The following is a 19993-nucleotide window of genomic DNA, read 5'->3' as shown; positions in this document are numbered from 1 at the left end:
TACAGTGCTATATATATACAGGTATTAGAAAAACTAGAGACACGCACGCAAAAGATAAAGGTATTACAGATGTACATCAAACGGTTATTCCTACACAAACAGACAAAAACAAAATAAGTAGCAATTGTGTACATGAGCCATCTGTACACCTAGCCAGCTGTTGGAGTGTCATTTGTATCAAGTAATAAAAGATTTCCACATACAAATGATCTCTTAATTGCCTATATGCAATAGTTTTTCAGTAGCAAAGGATATGATATTATTGCAAGTTGCAAAATCATACAAACAGGTACATGAGAATTATGGATTCCAGGATGAAAAAAAACATAACTATTGTCCAACATAGGAAAAAGAGATGAAATTATAAGATAAAACTAAGAAAATTCAAGAGTTGCTCAAATTGTTCATAGCTAATGCAAAATTACTTAAATCAATCAGTTCAACATTAACAAACCTTTTCTTTGTTTTCCAATTATTAATTTCCTAATGCTACAAGTGTATGTATTTACTCAATAAATTATTATTAGAATGAAAGCTCAGAGACTACATGTTATTTTCTTTGTATGAAATCATACAATACACAATTGTAATGTCGTCAATTCAACTGTGTATGATAATAATAAGAACAAGAATTAGAAGAGAGAATCTCATAAGAAACAAAATGTAAATTAAATGAGTAGATTCCATTTTTAATTTATTCTCAACAAATGTCTCTATACAGCTAGCTCACTTCATGTTTCCTTGTGATCCATATTTTGATTTTATTGGCTCTAGTTACTGTCTAAATTAAGAAAGAAAGTTATTCAAGTTTAGCTAATGGTGTCTGTCTTATATATCATTCATTCACTGGAATGGTATTATTACAAGTTGCCTCAGAAATTTCATATTTTAATTTATTATACAATCTTCTTCAATAGCAAAGTTTGATACCTTCAATCTTTTCTATCCTAAGCTTCAATTAGCAAACTCCAACCAATTGAAAAATTAGAATATAAAATTTGCCATTCTCCTCTAACTTGCTAACAACCTAACATTTCAATAAATTTAACCAAAACTTATTTGAAATAGAAAGTAATTGGACATCTAGACCAATAATGAAAACTGAAATTTGCAGCAAGTTGCTTTCAAGCTCTATAAGGTGGAAAATAAGTAAACTCTTCCGCCTAATTGAAATCTCCAATTGGATCCATCCAGCGGAAACAAATCCTCAGAAGTTGTTTGCTTATAATTGGAATATTCAATAGTAATAAATTTTAAATCAAGTAAAAATTAGAAATAATTAACATAATGCTAGTTCATAAAGCAACAACAGAATCTCAGCCGCAACAACTAAGAGATCAGCACAATATAACACCACCGCATGTAGTCTCCAAAAAATGCAACAAACTCACCGAGTGCCATTGATTTTAAAGAAAAATGCAAAGTATTAGGGAATCCATGGAACATAGATGCAAATTGAAATTAAAAATACCTGATCAGCTCAGCAGCAAACGAAGGTGGAGATAAGATGCGACACGCGGTGGAGAACAGTTGCATCCATGGATGATTTTTGCTGCGACACACAGAAAAGAAGAAGAGTGATTTCCGTTGTCTAGAGAAAGGTTAATGGATTATTTTTAACAGATGATGTTTACCTGATCAGCGGCGAACGGCGGTGGAGATAGACGACAAACCGCGGTGGATATAAACTGCCACTGCAATTGATTTTGGGTGCCTGATTGCGTCAAACAAACAAACAGAGAGAGGATGAAGAACTGAAGTACTTTTTTATGGAAGAAAATCTGCTGTCCCATATTGGGTGTCCCCTTCCCTGTCCCCCACTAATCTTATGACATGTGTCATATTAACCTAACCACATTTAACTAACTTCATTTAACCAATTTCATTCTGATCTCTCTTCTAGACCTGCTATTTCTTCCTCTTAAGTTCATGGGATGCACAATAGACTGGAATATTAGCATAGATGAATTTGATTTTTTTTTGTTTCCTCTTCCTTCACCCTCCAATTTCGCCAATAAGAATTAACTATGGTTTAATCCCCAATAACTTCCCGTCATCGGTAGCCATCACAAAACTTTTGCAGGCTATGACTTTACGGAGCCGATCGAGCCGTTCTTAGAGCTTTTGCTAAGACTAAACATGGAATCATGACCAGAGTTGCAATTTAATATCATTATCATCACTATAGGCAATGATGTTGTAGTTGAATTAATATCCATTTTATCCAAAATTAAACTTCAATTGGAAAATTAATTTGAATTTAGTTTTTTTGCTTCCTGGAGAATGTGAAACCGTTGCTGGAAAAATGGTGACTTTTGCTACTTCTTGCATCAATATATTGATATTCATCAGGGGTAAACTCAAGATAAAAATTGCTCCACTGTGCATTCCATGAACCCGTTGTTCATGGAGGAAGAAATAATAGCAGTGAGAAAGATGGAGTTAATCACACTTGGTTAAATGAAGTTAACCAGAGTTAATTAGAGTTAAATGTGGTTAGGTTAATATGACACATGTCATAAGATTAGTGGGGATAGGGAAGGGGACACCTAATATGGGGACAGCAGATTTTCTTCCCTTTTTTATTATTATTTTCTAATGGATAAATCTTTAATTGATGATATGGAATTTTAACTGACAGGTGTCAGTTTCATTGAAGGTGTTTTTAATAAGTTGGAGATCCAGACCCGATATAAAATCCCCTGTAATTGCCACCCAAGTTTTAAGAAAACTAAACCGAACCGATCGATGCTTTATCCAGTGCCAGGATATATCCTTGTCTCCGATCTGGACGTTTAGATAGTGATATCCAAACAGTTAGAAGAGTCTCCACTGTCTTCGTTTGAAGTCTGAACTCCTTCTCCTTCTCTCCGAGTTTGGTTTCAAAAAAGAAAACGGGGAATCATGTCCACGACAGACGACGGCTCCGATCAGCAAAACTATCAACAATCTTCTGGTAAGCATCATTACCCTTATAATTTACAAATTATTTGAAATATTTTGAGAGAAGGATAAAGATTTAGCTATCAGAATTGATTAATTAACATAAGCCCAATGCAAAATGTAAACATTTTGTTGGTGTGCGATGGGCTGCTTAGGTATATAGTCTGTGTTTGATTTTTTTTTTCTTTTATATGTGCAAACTTTAGTACGATTTGTCCTCTTGGAAGTTATTAGCTGATGCTAGTTGCCAGGGGAGAAAAGTTGGCAAGGGGTTTCCTGAAATAGTTGTGTGCTGATACTTGAATAATGAGATTTAGTTCTTAATATTAGGGTTTTGTCAATTGATTTAAATAAGTTGAGGATACAAAAAGGCATTTTCTTTTTCCTGTTTTTGATGCGAAATTGGGTGCTATTATCTGGAGGGTTTTGTTTTGTTTTGATTGTCATTTGTAACGTGCAAAGTATGAAATTACATCTAAGAGTGATAGTAGGAGCAGTGTGTGTGTGTGTGTTTTAATGGGTATTTTGGATCAGTTGTGACCATTTTTTTTATTTATGTTGTATTTTGTTTTGCAATAATAAGAGGGTTAATTGGATGCTAATGATGCAGAGGGAAGTCATGGTACGACTATGGAAATAGGATGGTATATTCTTGGTGAAAATCAGGAACATATTGGACCTTATGCAACTTCTGAACTGCGTGGTGAGTTTTACATATCAAATTAGCTGCTGTTATGAGTTGTGATGTATGCATTTTTGAGCTTTGGCATGGTTCTTTTATTCTTTTTCTTCATAGAAAAAACATTTTTTTTTTCTTGAATAAAGATGGGACAAAAAAATAAAGTCTGTACAGTTTGTGTTCGGAATTTTACATTTTTGTTGATGCTTCACCTTGAGAGCTCAAATTTACCCAGGTGAAATTTCTCTCCTTGCATTTCAGTTGTACCAGTAATCACTTGCACGGTTTCAGGAAACTTGTTCCATGTGTAACTTGTTCAATTGGTCTAATGAGCTATTGAATCATCTACTTTCCTTCTTTACTGCGCCTGCACAGAACATTTCAAGAATGGATATGTCTCAGAAAGTGCACTTGTATGGTCCGAAGGAAGAACCATGTGGCAGCCATTAGCGTCAATACCTGAACTAATCTCAGGAATTGCTCAACGGATAGCTGATTCTTCTGTAGCAGGTCTATTTCCTCCTTGTTCTTATTTTTCTTTTGAAAAAAAGTTCTGTCAATGTGTGGGTGCAGGTTTATGCTTCTTTGCATTCTATATCTAACAATAAAACGAGTAGTGTTTCCACCTCTCTGTTGAGGTTTCTTACACCAAGATATTTTTTCCAGTACCCTCTAATGATGGCAATGAGTTAGAAAAACGGCACAACATTAGAGAGCCAAACAAAGGCACTGTTGCCTCACAAAGTGGTTCTAAGTCTAACAATAAACAGCACACTAGTGTTTCCGCTGCAGGTAAAGGCTTTTTGTTTTTACCTTTTCTTTCCTCATAGCAGAATTTGTGATAGTTATTAGAAGAATTCTGTGACTTGAACATAGTAACTTATATTGTGATTTATCTTGCAGTGACCACTAATGATGATGAAGCAGAGTTTGAGAAATGGCAGAGGGAGATCAGAGAGGCAGAAGCTGCAGCAGAACAGTTGAAAAATGGACCTCTTTCTTGCAATGTCGGTGGTAACATTGACATAGATCGTGAAAGAGTTCAGTCTCCACCAGATGGTGAGGAAGAATTTACAGATGATGATGGGACTACATACAAGTGGCACAGAGGTGTCAGAGCATGGGTTCCTCAGGTTGTTTGTGAGCCTTTTCATTTAACCGATTGATTTGTCTCAAGAACAATGCTCAGATTTTTGGATTTTCTACTTGAGTACCCTGTTTTCTATGTTCGCCTGTTGGAAAAAGGGTTGGGGACCTCACAAGAAAATTGCAAATGGCATTATTCTGTCGTCACCGGCAACCAAGGAGAGAGTTATCTTAGAATCGTTTTGGGCTTCTTGTGATGATCATAGGCAGGAAGTTTAGTCCTTTGGGACTCCGGTAAAGAAAAATGCACTTCCAGTTGCCAGTACTTGGGTTTGATTAGCCCCAAATTTACATCGACGTCTTCTTGATATTTGTCTTTGGGTTTTGGCAATTGAATTGTCATTAAAATGCTAGTGAACTTTCCTTGTGAAAACATATTCTTTTTTCTTTTCTCTTCTTGAAAAAACCAAGCATCCCTCCTGCCAAAGAAAAAAAAATTGCCATTTTTCTCACTGGTCCAGAGAATGCTTTCAGAACTTCCATTGGTGTTGGAAAAATTGTTAATTTTATCAGCCATTTCTTTATGTAAGCACATGCTTATATACTGATGTACTTCGGGATGGTTTTCTTCTTTTGTTGGGGTGGGGGGTAGGGGACCTCAAGAATGTCAACACCTTTTTTGAGTGGCTGTATGTGATCTTTATTCTAGAGAACATGATTATTGTGTCTTATTCTGGTATTTTTGTAGTATGTTGCCTATTGTCAATTGTCACTGATATGGTTATAGGCATAACAGAATTTTCATTATTCATTGATAAATCTCTAGGATAACATATCAAGTGGGCAATATGGGTTAGAAGAAATGACCTTTTTGCAAGAGGAGGAAGTTTTTCCCATTAAGGATAGTGGAGATGCGGCTTCAGAAGAAGTTAATGGTGCCAATGAAACACGGGAATCGAATCATAATGGAAAGAGAAAGCTACAGGATGTTTTTGCTGATAAAGAGGACGTACAAGCTGATAACAAGGACATAAAAGCTGATAACAAGGACGTAGAAGCTGATAACAAGGACATAGAAGTTGATAACAAGGACAAGCAAGCAGAAAAAAAGGTCTTTTTCCCCTCTTGCTCTCAAGTGTTGTGTTATAAGTGTGAGGCTCTTGACTGATTATTTAGTTACCTCATTGCTTCAGCTATTTTAAAAAGGAAGAGGCACTTACTATTACAAAAATACAAATATAACTGCAGAATCAACAATTCTATTGTCATGACAAATTTTATAGTTTGTGAGGGTTTGTATTTTTCTGCTTTGCATTAATGCTGTTTTTCATTTTATGGCTTCTTGGCAGGAACCCAATAAGCCCCCTGATAGTTGGTTTGAATTGAAAGTCAACACCCATGTTTATGTAACTGGGCTGCCAGATGATGTTACGTCCGAAGAGGTAAATCTTACTGTTCTATTGTAATCATCTTAAAGTGAAACTCAATTTTGGGGAATTGTTGCAGATGGCAGAGGTATTTTCCAAGTGTGGGATAATCAAAGAGGTAAATTTATATCTTATTTTTTCATGTATATTGCTGTACATAGGAAGGAACTACTGAAATCATCCTCTCCATTGGCTGCAAATTACTTGTGTCAGGTCAATTGAGAACTAATATTTTTTGTTAATAATGATGTCTTGGGAATTAATCTTGCTAAATAGTTGTTGCGCAAGCTTCATTAGTATGTGTTATTTCTTTGTATTGGTATTTCTGAATTTCTGTATTACATGCGCGCACACACACACATATATATATATATATATATAGCTACAGATATTACCCCTAATGTCAAGGAGACATCTTTACCCTAGAAGCAGTCTAAGCATGCCGTTAATTAATTGCAACAGCTAATTTTCACATAACACTCATCCTCAAGCTGTAGCATAGATGTTTCTCATGCCCAGTTTGTTACAAATATAGTTCACCCGAACACCATTTAAGGCCTTAGTGAAAATATCTTCAAGCTGCTCATCGGTTCTGATGTAGGCCGTAGAAATGATGTTCTCTTCTAGCTTCTCACGAACAAAAGGACAATCTACTTCAATATGCTTGGTACGGGGGACAGTGTTGGAAGAAATATGAAGAGCTGCTCGATTATCAAACCATAACTTTGCTGGAGTAGTGATCTTGAATCCAAGTTCGGACAAAAGATGACGAATCCACATAATCTCACAAGCTGACTGAGACATTGCTCGATACTCAGATTTTGCACTGGAGCGAGATACAACATGTTGCTTCTTGCTTTCCAAGAAACTAAATTCCCTCCAATAAAGACACAGTAGCCAGTAGTGGATCTTCTATCATCGTTATCTCCTGCCCAATCTGCATGGAGAAACATTTAATCTGGGTATGACCATGATTCTAGTGATCAATGGTGGGAGAAGACATAAATAGGCTATATCAGGTCTAGTCACTTAAGATAATTCGGCAGGGATCTTCAAATGGCACTCCTTCCGATGTGAGGCGTCAATTTGGAATCATAGGCACTCTGCATGGCTCTCCTTCACCACACTCATGGTTGTTGAGCAAGTTTCATTAATATGAAAATGCTTCAGTACCTTGTGCTGCTTTTCCAAGAAATGAAGTAAATTTTTCTTCCTTGCAAAACAAACACCAAAAGCAACGAATATTTCTACATTGTTTTGCTTTTTGGAGGCCCTGACCGTTTTATTGGCATTGATTTCAGAGATTTGGTTGGTTTATTTAGCACATTCTTAGACAAATTGCATGGGATCGCTTAAAAGATCAATTTTGGAAATGATAATATTGTTGAGGAGTTGGAAACTAGTTTGGTGAGAGATAGCTGAGAGCCCTGGAAGGATGGGACATGCTCTTATGTTTTATGATTCCATGTCTTATGTTTGTGTATCCTTAACAATCTGGTATTATGTGTTTCACATCTGATGGCCAAATTATAAACTGTACAGGACCCTGAAACAAAAAAGCCCCGCATAAAGATTTATGTTGACAAAGCAACAGGCAGATTGAAGGGAGATGCTCTGATTACATATTTGAAAGTAATTTCTTTGCTGTGTTCATTGAGCTTGACTTGTGAGTTATGACATTTGCGATTGTTATGCATGCATATCTGATTTTGGATCATTCTTCAGGAACCATCAGTTGATCTGGCTCTTCAGATTTTGGATGGGGCACCTTTTCGTCCTGGTGGTCCAGTACCTATGTCAGTTAGTAGAGCCAAGTTTGAGCAAAAGGGTAATGAATATAATTATAACTTCATCATTCTTTTTATTATGCTTTTTTTATTGTTTAGGACATGGAATCTTTATATTATCTAGAGACTTGTTATTTTGTTTACAAGTCTTATATAAAATGCAGGTGAAAGATTTATACCCAAACAAGTAGATAACAAGAAGAAAAAGAAGCTAAAACGGGTTGAGGAGAGGATACTCAGTTGGGGTATGTTTCCATTTCAAACTTAAGATGCTATTGTAGATATGCTGACGGCAGTGTTTGACCTGATGACATTCAAATCCAAAACATAATTTTTCTACTTTGTTTTATGAGTTCATTTATTTGCTACATCCATAGTTGTGAAAGGCGAAAGGCGAGCCGAGGCGATAAGGGCAAAATATAGCCTTGAGGCGAGGCGAGAAGCGAGGCGACGGCCTCTCGCACTTGAGGCGACAAAAAAATTAGAAAACACAAAAAATAAAATCATAACTCAAACTGACTAGTTTAACTTCTAAATTTGTAAAACACAAAATAATAACTAATACTCATGATCAAGGATCCGTTTTCTGTAATGGGCTTGACCTCTTGCCCATACTTCCAACAAGGATCCGTTCTTTTTGTAGCTTCGGATGTATTAGAATTACTAATACTCATGATCAAAAGCCTGCAAGTTGAGCAATAACACTTAGAATTAATAACTAATAATAAACTTTCATGAACTTAACAAAACTAATAAACAACTTGCACAACACAACAACTAATAATAAACTTGTACAAACTTCATAAACTTTCATAAAAATTTGGGCAGCATAATACTTGGAACAAACAAAGTCATAAAAATTTGGGCAGAATAACACTTATAACCGAGAAGAGTAAGAGTGGAAGAAAAGATGGAATAAGAAATAGAAGTTAGAACAGAGAAGAGAGAGACAGAGACAGAGACGTACATACCTTTTAGATAGGAAGAGAAGAGGAACGTTGTTCTGTTGTGATCGGCGGTGCTGTTGGAGGAGATGAAGTATTCGAAGTGGACGTGCGATGGAGGAGAAATCTCCTAAGTGGACGTGCGATGGAGGAGATGAAGTCTTCGAAGTGGACAGAAGAAGCCTTTCTATCGCGAACTCTGTTTCTGTTCTCTAATTTCTAACCTAAATTTCACCTATCTTTTTTTTTTATATATAACAGGTAAACTAGAATTTTTCACCTGAGTATCAAAGGCGACCGCCTCTCGCCTGCGGTGGAAAGGCGGTCGCCTTTGGAATTTCGCCCGCCTTCCATATAGAAGGCGGAGGCTTGATCGCCTGGGTCGCCTTTCACAACTATGGCTACATCTGAAAAATTTGAATGTAATTTGGTGGATATTGGGGATTGGAGTCTTGTGCTATTGCTGTACTATCTTTGATTTAGGATGAATGCTACCATGAAAGTGAAAATTATTCTGACTCTAGAAAACTTGTTCCGTCAATAACTGTCCAAAATTTGTTCATATATACACTCTTTGTGTATTCATTTACAAAAGTTCAGTATAAATAATGTAATGTAGTAACTGGTCATCATGGTGATTTTCTTTTGATTTCTTTTATGTCTTGAAAATTAAATATGGAACTTATTAAACAAAATGGAGAAAGATATTTGATATATGCTTTATCCAAAAGGCAATTCTTGGATGATGGTGTCCTTAACTTTATGGGTATTCATGATAAGGAAGAAGGTGAGCTAGCGAGTTTTGTTTTCTCATTCGGGAAGTTAGGTTATTCATTTACATTTTTCTGTCACAGCGGTTTCTCAGCTTTGATACTGTATACTGCTTATGTGTATTTATTTTGTATCTCAGCATGTAAAGCTTTTCTGGATTTAGTTAACAACTCTCTTTATCGTCCATGTTTTCCTTTTTTTTTTGTTGACATTATTTTCAATTTGATATTTTCACTTTTTCTCTTTGAGGTACTTATTATTCAATTTCACTTTCACATTGTTCTCATTTTCTAGTAGTATGCTAGTGAATTTGAAGAGGGAAAATCTGGCAATTATATGATGCCTTTTCATATTTAAGATCTGTGGTTTTTTATTCTTTCCTTCATGTATATGTGCTGCTTTTCACGAGGCTTTACCTTAGGTTCCACTTCACTATTGGTTGCCATTATGAATGATGTTATCTGGTAGTTGACATTTGTTCCTTTTATGGCGAAGGTGGACGTGATGATGCAAAAGTGTCAATTCCAGCCACTGTTGTTCTCCGTTACATGTTCTCTCCTACTGAAATGAGGGTAAGATTGAACTCTATGCGTTTCATCATGTGTTTTTCTCACCATAAGTGTAAAAAAGTAATTGGTCTGTTCACATGCTGATTATTGCAATTGCGCTTGTCATATGTCATTGTGTCTCCGACATTTGTTTGGTCCCAAATGATGAAATTTATTATTTTATTGTGCAATTAACTAATTATGTAGAAGATTGTACACATTTTTGTCTAATTTCATTTACTTGACTTGACATAGAACTAGAACCTTTTATTCAGCTAGCATCAGTTTCCTTGTTGGTAGATCTTGTCTAGAGAAAAATTCGTCAAATCTTTCCTTGTATGCATATGTCAATAAGAGATAAATTTAAGATCAATCAAAGAGTACAATTGTGGTAAATTTTGTGGGAGCTCCTTAGGCTACACCTATACTTTCACAATTTATTTTCAATATAGTCAATTCAAAAGCTTTGGTGGTGATTTTCTCTGTGCTTTTAATGTCTCTTTTTCACTTAGTGCAGCAATGTAGGATTTCAAGCAGTAAAAATTTAATAGATGGTAGATGCACAATTTAAATCATTTTATTACCACAAAACTATTCCTTTTCAAGTATATGACAACAAGCAAGCCTTCATCCCAACTAATTACATGGATTTCTCTTTTCCAATAAATAAAAATAATTCAAATTGTTCTCTTTTAATTTAAGCCTTTATCCCAACCGAGCCTTAAAAGAGGTTTGTGTGTCATTTTATAATTGTCATGTTAGTTAGTCTCAGTCTTCCGCTTTTCTTATTGGGCTAATTACTTCTATTTCTTCACATTTGAGCACAAGACTGTCCATGGACTGACTTTGAACATGTTCTAGCCAATTCTCTTATTTTATCCTCATTAGGTGCCACTTATGTATTATTTAAAAGATTCAATTAAGTTATACCTCTCTTAAAATGATTAGTCAAAATCTAACTTAAAATAATTACTTTTTTTTTTTTTATATGAATGGCTTTTGTCATTGACAACAAAAACAAGTTCCTGTCATTGACAACAAAAACAAGTTCCTCCTGAGTTTGAAAGCGCACACTTGTCGTTTAGAATTTTCACTAATCAAATCTATTTTTGGATGTGCCTGATTTGCCTCTGCCCTATTTTTGGACTTGTAATATGGATTTAGATATAGATTCGATATGGACTAAGATGGAGCATAGTATAAGGGAAGTAGCGAAGGAAGTTCTAGGGGAATCTAAAGGTAGCATGCCACCGGGTAAGGACACATCTTGGTGGACAGAAGAAGTACGACAAGCAGTAAAGAGTAAGCGAGAATCCTATAAAATATTGGGGAAATGTAGGAGTGACGAGAACTACGAAAAATACAAAGAGGCTAAAAGGGAAGTAAAGAAGGTCATACGAGATGCTAGAGCAAAGGTGAATCGGGATCTGTATACAAGATTGGATACGAAAGAAGGGGAAAGAGACATATATAGAATTGCTCGGATGAGAGATAAAAAGACGCGAGATCTCGGAAAAGTTAAATGTGTGAAGGATGTGGACCAGAAAGTCCTAGTTGGAGATAAGGATATCAAGGAACGATGGAGGTCCTATTTTGATGACTTATTTAATGGAGATCGCAGACAAGATGTTGGAGATATAAGTATCCATCACGATATGATAAATCATGAATGCCTGCGGAGAATTCAAAAGGGTGAAGTCAAAATGGCATTAAGTAAGATGAAGTTGAAGAAAGCAGTAGGACCGGATGACATCCCTATTGAGATTTGGAGATGTTTGGGAGAAAGAGGAATCGAATGGTTGACGACGTTCTTCAACAAAATTTGGAGAAACAATAAGATGCCATCAGAATGGAGGAAAAGTATCTTAATCCCTTTGTATAAGAACAAAGGCGATGTCCAAGATTGTGCCAACTATCGGGGAATCAAATTAATGAGTCACACTATGAAACTTCGGGAGCGAGTGATCGAACAAAGGCTAAGGAGGACGGTGAAGATCTCGGAAAACCAGTTTGGCTTTATGCCGGGAAGATCAACTATGGAAGCCATCCATCTAATGCGACAATTAATGGAGCACTATCGAAATAAGAAGAAAGACTTGCATATGGTTTTCATTGACTTGGAGAAAGCATATGATAAGGTCTTTGGTGGGCCTTGATAAGGAAAGATATTTCGCGGAAATATATTGACATCATAAAGGACATGTATGAGGGAGCATGCACGAGTGTACGTACTAGTGTTGGGAAGACTGAAGAGTTTCCTATTACGATTGGAGTGCATCAAGGTTCCGCACTAAGCCCATTTCTTTTTGCCATCGTTATGGATGAACTAACAAGTTCACTTCAAGATGGTATACCATGGTGCATGCTGTTTGCAGATGATATTGTGTTGGTTGATGAGACGAAAGGAGTGGAGAGGAAGTTGGAACTATGGAGACAAACTCTAGAATTTAGAGGCTTTAAGTTGAGTCGAAGTAAGACAGAATATTTGGAGTGTAAGTTTAGCGGCCATAGGAGTAGGGAGGCAGGGACAATCACCCTAGATGGGAGAGTTGTTCAGGCCTCGGATTGCTTCCGGTATTTAGGATCTATTATCCAAACGGATGAGAAGTAGATGGAGATGTTGCTCATAGGATTAAAGCTGGTTGGTCGAAGTGGAAGAGTGCTACGGGTTTCCTTTGTGATCCCGGCATGCCTAATAGATTGAAGGGAAAATTCTATCGGACGGCAATTAGACCAGCATTGTTATATGGTACGGAGTGTTGGGTAGTGAAACATTGCCACATCAATAAGATGTCGGTGGCGGAGATGCGTATGTTAAGATGGATGTGTGGTCATACGAGAAAGGATCGGGTGAGTAATGAAATAATTAGGACAAAAGTAGGGGTCACATCTATTGAGAATAAAATGAGAGAAAACCGACTAAGGTGGTTTGGCCATCTGAGACGTAGAGCGTTTGATGCGCCGGTTAGGAGAACCGAAGAGTGGCAAATGGATGTAGTGGTGAGGGGTAGGGGAAGACCTAAGCAAACTTGGAGGAGGGTGATCGAGAGTGATATGAGTTTACTGGGAATTGAGGAAAATATGGTAGTGGATAGGACGGAGTGGAGGGAGCGAATTTGTGTCGCTGACACGACTTGATTTCACGGTTTTATATGATGGTTCATGTTAGCCGACCCCGAATCATTTCGGGACTAAGACTTTGTTGTTGTTGAAGTGACCTATGCTTCGCTTACGGGGTCATTAACTAAGTACCTTGAAGTCGTGACCCAAAGAAAGTGAGCAAGCTTAGCACTTAGCTTAGGTAGGAAAGCGGATCTTTCTCGCTCTATTCTAAAAGGAAGGAGCTGACAGCTAGGTTTTCTTCTCGAGTATAGATTGAATGAAACTATCTTGCCTGTCGTCCTCTTTATAGGGAAAGGGTTTATAAAACCTGGCCTAAAACTAGGATGTAAGTCGAGGTCTTGAAAAAGTAATAAATGAAATCTACTTCCATCGGACCAAATCGGATTTAAAAAATCTTGTTTTTTTTGTTGAGCATGAAGAGATAAAGAAGCCATTGCAGTTGCCGGAAATGCGTATCCCGTTTTTCCTCTTAAGATTTCTCACATGATAAATTTATGTAAATAATATCAATTTTTTTTTTTTTTTTTGGTTGGTGCTCAGAAGCTTGAAGTAAGTTAGTTGACCAATAAATGTTTAAAGAGTGATTACTGAAATGGAACTTACTTGAGAATATCAAAATCCAGATTAGACATTATTTTGGCATTGTAATATTTGAAAGCACGGAATAATAACCTTTGTTATTGTTTAAATTGCTGCTATATGTATTAGTTAATGGGGAAAGCATAAAGTAAATTAAAGCTTGTGTTCGGTGTTTCTGTGTAGTGGAGGCTATGGTTTGGTTTATGATAAGTTACTACCCTTTGTTTATGCTGTTAGCAAAAAGGATGAAATCCTTAGCAAGTGTTAAGTCTATTTTAACATGATACTATTTTGTCACAAAACAAAAAAAAGAAGAACAAACTCATTTTGAAGAAGAAAAGATTAATCACAATATTTTTCTTTATACTTTCTACTCTTATGCCTTGATTTTAGAATTTGTTTTTGTCTGTAACAGAACAAGACCCTATAGTTGATCTAATTTTAGAATATACTATCGGAATTAAGGATTCTGCCTGACATCGGCAAAATTTACAAGATAGCCATTATTTCTCAATAAGCCATATTCCCTACTTTGCGGAAGTGTCAGAAACATATATATTGTTTTCTTTTTTCTAATCTTTTTCTTAAGTAGTATTCTAAAATCAACCATTCTGTCAAATCCGAATAAGTGGGATGTGTTATTCTGTTTCCAGAATAGGAATTTGTTTATGGTTGTTCTGAATATTGATTTGGATATCATCTTACACTTTACAGGAGGATGAGAATTTACGTTCAGAGCTGGAGGTGGATGTTAAGGATGAATGTGTAAAACTTGGTCCTGTTGATTCAGTCAAGGTAAACATGTGATGTAAACTAGACATTTAGTATCAGGCAGGCAATTTCTGGTTTTTACCAGCATATCTTGGTGAACTTTGTGGAATAGAAACATTTGAAGGGAACATTGACTTAAAAGCATCAAACTATAGTTACGAATCAAAATTAATTGGCCCAAACAGAATTCGGAATTGTATTTTCGTTTTTTGCATTGCCATCCGTGTTCTATGATGGTTTTGGTTGCAGGTATGCGAGAATCATCCACAGGGTGTTGTTTTGGTAAGATTTAAGGACAGGAAAGATGCGAGGAAGTGCATAGAATTGATGAACGGGCGATGGTAAATTCTTTATTCAATGATAATAATATTTGTTTATTATTGTGCCAGCAACCAAAAAATGTGTCCGGCCTTGATAATCTTTCATTCACTTATTCTTTTCTTTTTCTTTTACTTTTCCAAGGTTTGGGGGTAGACAGGTACATGCTAGCGAGGATGATGGATTAGTTAATCATGCTCACGTGCGGGATCTTGATGAGGATGCCGCACGATTGGAGCAATTCGGAGCTGAACTCGAAGCTGGTGGTTAATATGTGCATTGCAATGACACCGCAAATATGCTGTTGTTGATGCCAAATTTTTGTGCTAAAATACAAGTAGATGACCAGATTAGGGGAAAATGGAAAGCTTTTAATGTCATATACTCCTTGTAAATTTTTAGACCAGAGGATTTTGTAAAATCAATGGTGTAAATGCTTTTAAAAGCAATGGATATGAATATGAAATGAGCTTTAACATTTTTTTTAATTTCTCACTTGAAAATTGGGTAACACTTAATTTTAATATATTATATTTTGGCTTCTATATATGCAATTTAGATATCTTTTGCTGAGAAATCAGGCGAACATGTTAATGCATTGATAATGAATTCAATTAGAAATTTCATGTGATGTGCATATTTTTTTTCTCGAAAACCTCACTCTTTAAAGAAAATTATATATATAATGATACCCAATCTTTGAAAATTGATCATTTTCATACTTTGATACCTGATCTTTAATTTTGCACATAAACTATAATATATATGAACGGAGTGGTAACTAACCTGTGGTACCGTGGGATTCGGATCCTCTCCTGTCAACCAAAAGCAAACTATAATATACATGAACGGAGTGGTAACTAACCTGTGGTACCGTGGGATTCGGATCCTCTCCTGTCAACCAAAAGCAGGAGAGGATCAGTTAATTAGATCCCACACCTTCATTAAACTTGAAGGGCTGGGATTTAAATTAATAAAATAACTATTAATTTTTACCTTAAAACTTAAAAATAATAACATGTCCCATTTAATAATTATCTATTTATTTCACAGTTAAAAAATAATAACGTAATTTTACTTGAATTGAAACTCTGAATTAATAGGATTTGTTTTGAACTCTGAAACTCATTCTTTAAAAAAAAAAAAAAACTGCGAGCAAAAAATCGATCTTTAGCTTTCTTTTAGGTGATTAATGGCGGCATCTCCTTCATGGTTGTACTCTCCATCAATCGAAAGATAGTTTCTTTGATAATATATTCATTACTTATTATTATTTGCTTGCATATTCATTATAAAAGAGCAAACCATTATTTTGTCCATGATTTGATGGATATGTTTTCTTATTAAATTCTGATGCTTTTTTTTCGAATCAAACAAAGACCTGATGCTTTTTTTTTTTATTAATTAGTAATCTAAAGGTATTTTCATCCATATGCTTTCAGAATATACATGAACTGAAACTAATTGTTAATAAGATAAAACTTACTAAATGTTCACTTCCATCTTATTTAATTTTGGTTTAATTTATCTTCATTATATTCGATTTATTTTTTCTTTGTTATTAAAATTAGTTATTTAATTCTAAGTTATATATAGCTTTTAGTAATTAGTTATGTAATTATAGTATAATTTATTTTATTTTGTGTAGTCATGCTCAGTTAGAAGATTATTGGGTTCCAAAGATTGGCATGGAGTTTGACACTGTTGAAAATGCATGGGAATTTTGGATGAAATATGGTGCCCGGACTAGATTTGATGTTAGTAGGCAATGGCTTAATAAGGATAAAAAAAGATGGAAAGGTATCCTCAGCAACATTTGTATGTAACAAGGAGGGTTGTCGAAAAAAAGACAAACGAGATCGTTTAACAAAATAATCTCGAGCTGAGACCTGAACCAATTGTCTTGCACGTATGGGGATTAGTTACATAAATGGAATTAGGAAATATAGATTGCATGATTTTGTTCATGAACATAATCACCCACTTCATCTTTCTGAAACTATTCATATGATGTCATCTCAGAGAAAAAATTTAGAAGTACAAGCAGCTGAAATTGAGATGGCTTATGACTCAGGAATACAGTCAAAAGCAACATATGAACTTATGAGTAGACATTGTGGAGGAAGGCAAAATATTGGTTATACTTTGGTAAATCAAAAAAATTATCTTCGAAGTAAACGACAACGAGACTTGATATATGGAGAAGCAGGTACGTTGTTGAGATATTTCCAACAACAATCAATTGATAATCCATCTTTTTATTCTGCAGTGCAATTAGATAATGAAGAACAAATAACCAATATTTTTTGGGCAGATGCTAGAATGCTTATTGATTATGCTTATTTTGGAGACGTGATGACTTTTGATACAACTTATAGGACAAATAAAGAATTTCGCCCTTTTGGTGTATTTGTTGGCTTAAATCATCATAGGCAAATTGTAATTTTTGGAGCTGCTCTTTTATATGATGAGACTAGTGAATCTTTTGAATGATTGTTTAGAATATTTTTGGAGGCACATAAGGAGAAGAAGCCAAAATGTACTTTCACTGATCAAGATCATGCAATGGCAAGTGCATTATTTAAAGTGATGCCAGATGTATATCATGGATTGTGTACTTGGCATATAATGCAAAATGCTATAAAAAATTTGGGAACTTTGTTAAAGGATGGATCTCATCTTCTTAGAGACTTTAAAGCATGCATGTATGAGTATGAGGAAGAGGAGACATTCCAAATAGCATGGAATCAAATTGTTTCTCATTATCAAGTTGAAGGAAATTCTTGGTTGAAAAGTATCTATAAACTAAAAGAAAAATGGGCAAAATGCTACATGAAAAATGTGTACACTTTGGGAGTGAGAAGTACACAACTTAGTGAAAGTCTGAACGGGGATTTGAAAGATTATCTAAAATCAGATTTGGATTTAATTCAATTTTTCAAGCATTTTGAGCGAGTTGTTGAAGACAAGCGTTACAATGAGTTAAAGGCGGAGTATGATTCTCAACAAAAGTTGCCGAAAATGAGGATGCAAAAATCTCTTTTATTACAACAAGCAGGTAAGATTTATACCCCAACAATATTTGAATTATTTCATGATGAGTATGATCGGTCATTGGCAGCTTTAATAAAAGATAGAAAGGAAGGGCAGGATTTAAATGAGTATGTTGTTGGAATATTTGATCATGATGGAGAGTATAAGGTCCAATGGAATATTTTAGAAAAATTAGTTTCTTGTAGCTGCAAAAAGTTTGAGACATGTGGTATTTTATGTTGTCATGCTTTGAAAGTTTTAGATGTGATGGACATTAAATTAATTCCTGATCAATATATTGCAAAGAGGTGGACAAGAGAGGCAAAGATTGAAAATATAGAATATGCAAATGGAAGAATTATTCATGGAGATATGAAGTTGAACAATACTCAACGTTATAGATTTCTTTACTCCAAACTAGTTAAGTTAGCATCTCGAGCATCTAAAAGTGAAGACTCATACATAATGCTAGATAAAGCAATCGACGAGTTAACAAGTAAGATCACAGCATTATTGAACACGAATAACTCTATGTTTGATGGAGATGATCAAGCCGTTGAAACACATTTCCACATGATTTTGATTTGACAAAATTATTTATGTGAATGATAAAAATATTCTAACACATTAAATTTAAATGCTTTGATTTATTCACACTAATGTGTTTGTTCAATGTTGAGTTAATGGATTCATAAGACATTAAGATAAAAAGCCTAAAGGCCCATAAGAGGAAGTCAAACCCAAGTCAACAGATCAAGACCTCACGGCCCAGGAAGACAAAACGCAGTCGTTCTAAGCAAAGCGCTTGCTCAGCGTGAAGAAGGATCGAGAAGCCTTCTATCAATTGCTTCAAGATGAAGCTGCTGAGTGGAACGACAAGAAGTACAAGTCAGCGGGAGAACAGAACCAACTTGTAGACAAAGTATTTCTACTTTGGGTAAAGCTCAGAAGACGCAGTAAGCTGTCTGGTGGACTTTACTATAAATGGCGAAACATTTTGTTCATCTGACGAAAAGCTGCTGAGCACTGCCGTAGACAGAAGATACAAGAATCTCATTGGCCAACGACACTGAGCACGTCCAGAATGATAGCGACAGGAAGCCGTTTGCCTCCAACGGTTATTTCGAAATTCGAAATCATCAGTGCTTGAAGTGTCACTATAAATAGGCCTTTCAAATGCTTCATTCGATGCAGATCTTCAATCAAGTCGAAACGCTGACCAAATTCATACTTGAAGTTCTGTGAGAAAAGCAAAGCAAACCTTACACCAATTCCAATCCTTGTGTAAAAGTCTAGAGTGAATTCATTCATCTAAAGTATCTTAGCAATTGTTGTTTAGGACAAACACTTATCATTTCTAGAAGAATAGAAATGAGAGGCTGAGTACTCGGTTATAGTACTCAGCGGTAGTTATAGGAGTGAGTAGAGGAATAGAGGAATGTACTCTTGTATACTCAGCTTCTATTGTAAAAGGTTACGTGCTCTACCTTTAAAGAGCTCAATAGAGGATTCAAAAAGCTCAGAACGAGTTCCAGGGACTGGACGTAGGCGGAGAGGCCGAACCAGGATATGTCTGCTGAGTAACATATTTCTAACCTTTAAACTCCTTTATATATTGCTGGCTATAAAACTGACTAAGTAACGAATAGACACTGAGTTGAGTGCACTAAGAAGCTGAGCTCAGGAATAGACTTAAGTGCTATCTCCTGACTCAAGGAAAGAAGCAGACTTAGTCACCAGTTGACTAAGCTTGTGTCTTAAATCTACTTAGCGCCGTTGTGTAAACCTTTTCTAAAAAAAAAGAAGTCAGCCTTAACGGACAAAATTTTAAATAATTCCTATCCCCCCCCCCTTTGGAACTAACCTTGTCACGTTATATGGGACCAACAAGTGGTATCAGAGCTTAAAAGCTCACTGAGCAAGATATAACTATCTTGAGCTGATCCCCACAATGGCTGAGAACAGCACTCGTTTCCTCCCAGGA

At 35.7% G+C, this 19993-nt stretch overlaps 1 protein-coding gene across 2 annotated transcripts; it reads left to right on the top strand.

The window, feature by feature from the left end:
* The first annotated feature begins 2717 nt into the window (after positions 1-2717).
* Positions 2718-15464, top strand: LOC136222341 (splicing factor U2AF-associated protein 2). 2 transcript variants are annotated; one of them, XM_066009996.1, is made up of 15 exons: positions 2718-2956; positions 3554-3646; positions 3998-4132; positions 4289-4414; positions 4526-4755; positions 5535-5819; positions 6058-6150; positions 6215-6253; positions 7678-7767; positions 7861-7963; positions 8087-8167; positions 10133-10209; positions 14602-14682; positions 14908-14999; positions 15121-15464. In XM_066009996.1, the coding sequence occupies exons 1-15, from the start codon at positions 2905-2907 to the stop codon at positions 15245-15247; spliced, it is 1704 nt and encodes a 567-aa protein (XP_065866068.1). In that variant the 5' UTR covers positions 2718-2904; the 3' UTR covers positions 15248-15464. The 2 variants fall into 2 exon arrangements, with proteins under 2 accessions (XP_065866068.1, XP_065866069.1); XM_066009997.1 differs by having other exon boundaries at positions 2939-2956; positions 3884-4132.
* The last annotated feature ends 4529 nt before the right edge of the window (positions 15465-19993 follow it).

This window comes from Euphorbia lathyris, chromosome 3 (assembly GCF_963576675.1).
Source record: "Euphorbia lathyris chromosome 3, ddEupLath1.1, whole genome shotgun sequence".
Classification (NCBI taxonomy): Eukaryota; Viridiplantae; Streptophyta; class Magnoliopsida; order Malpighiales; family Euphorbiaceae; genus Euphorbia; species Euphorbia lathyris.
The sequence above is the reverse complement of the archived record's forward strand: the minus strand, read 5'-3'. Positions and strand labels throughout refer to the sequence as shown.

Coding starts and splice junctions, on each gene's coding strand:
- LOC136222341 (XM_066009996.1), top strand. CDS start 2,905: ATGTCCACGACAGACGACGGCTCCGATCAGCAAAACTATCAACAATCT. Junction 2,957..3,553: donor AAACTATCAACAATCTTCTG/GTAAGCATCATT, acceptor CTAATGATGCAG/AGGGAAGTCATGGTACGACT. Junction 14,683..14,907: donor GTCCTGTTGATTCAGTCAAG/GTAAACATGTGA, acceptor TTTTGGTTGCAG/GTATGCGAGAATCATCCACA.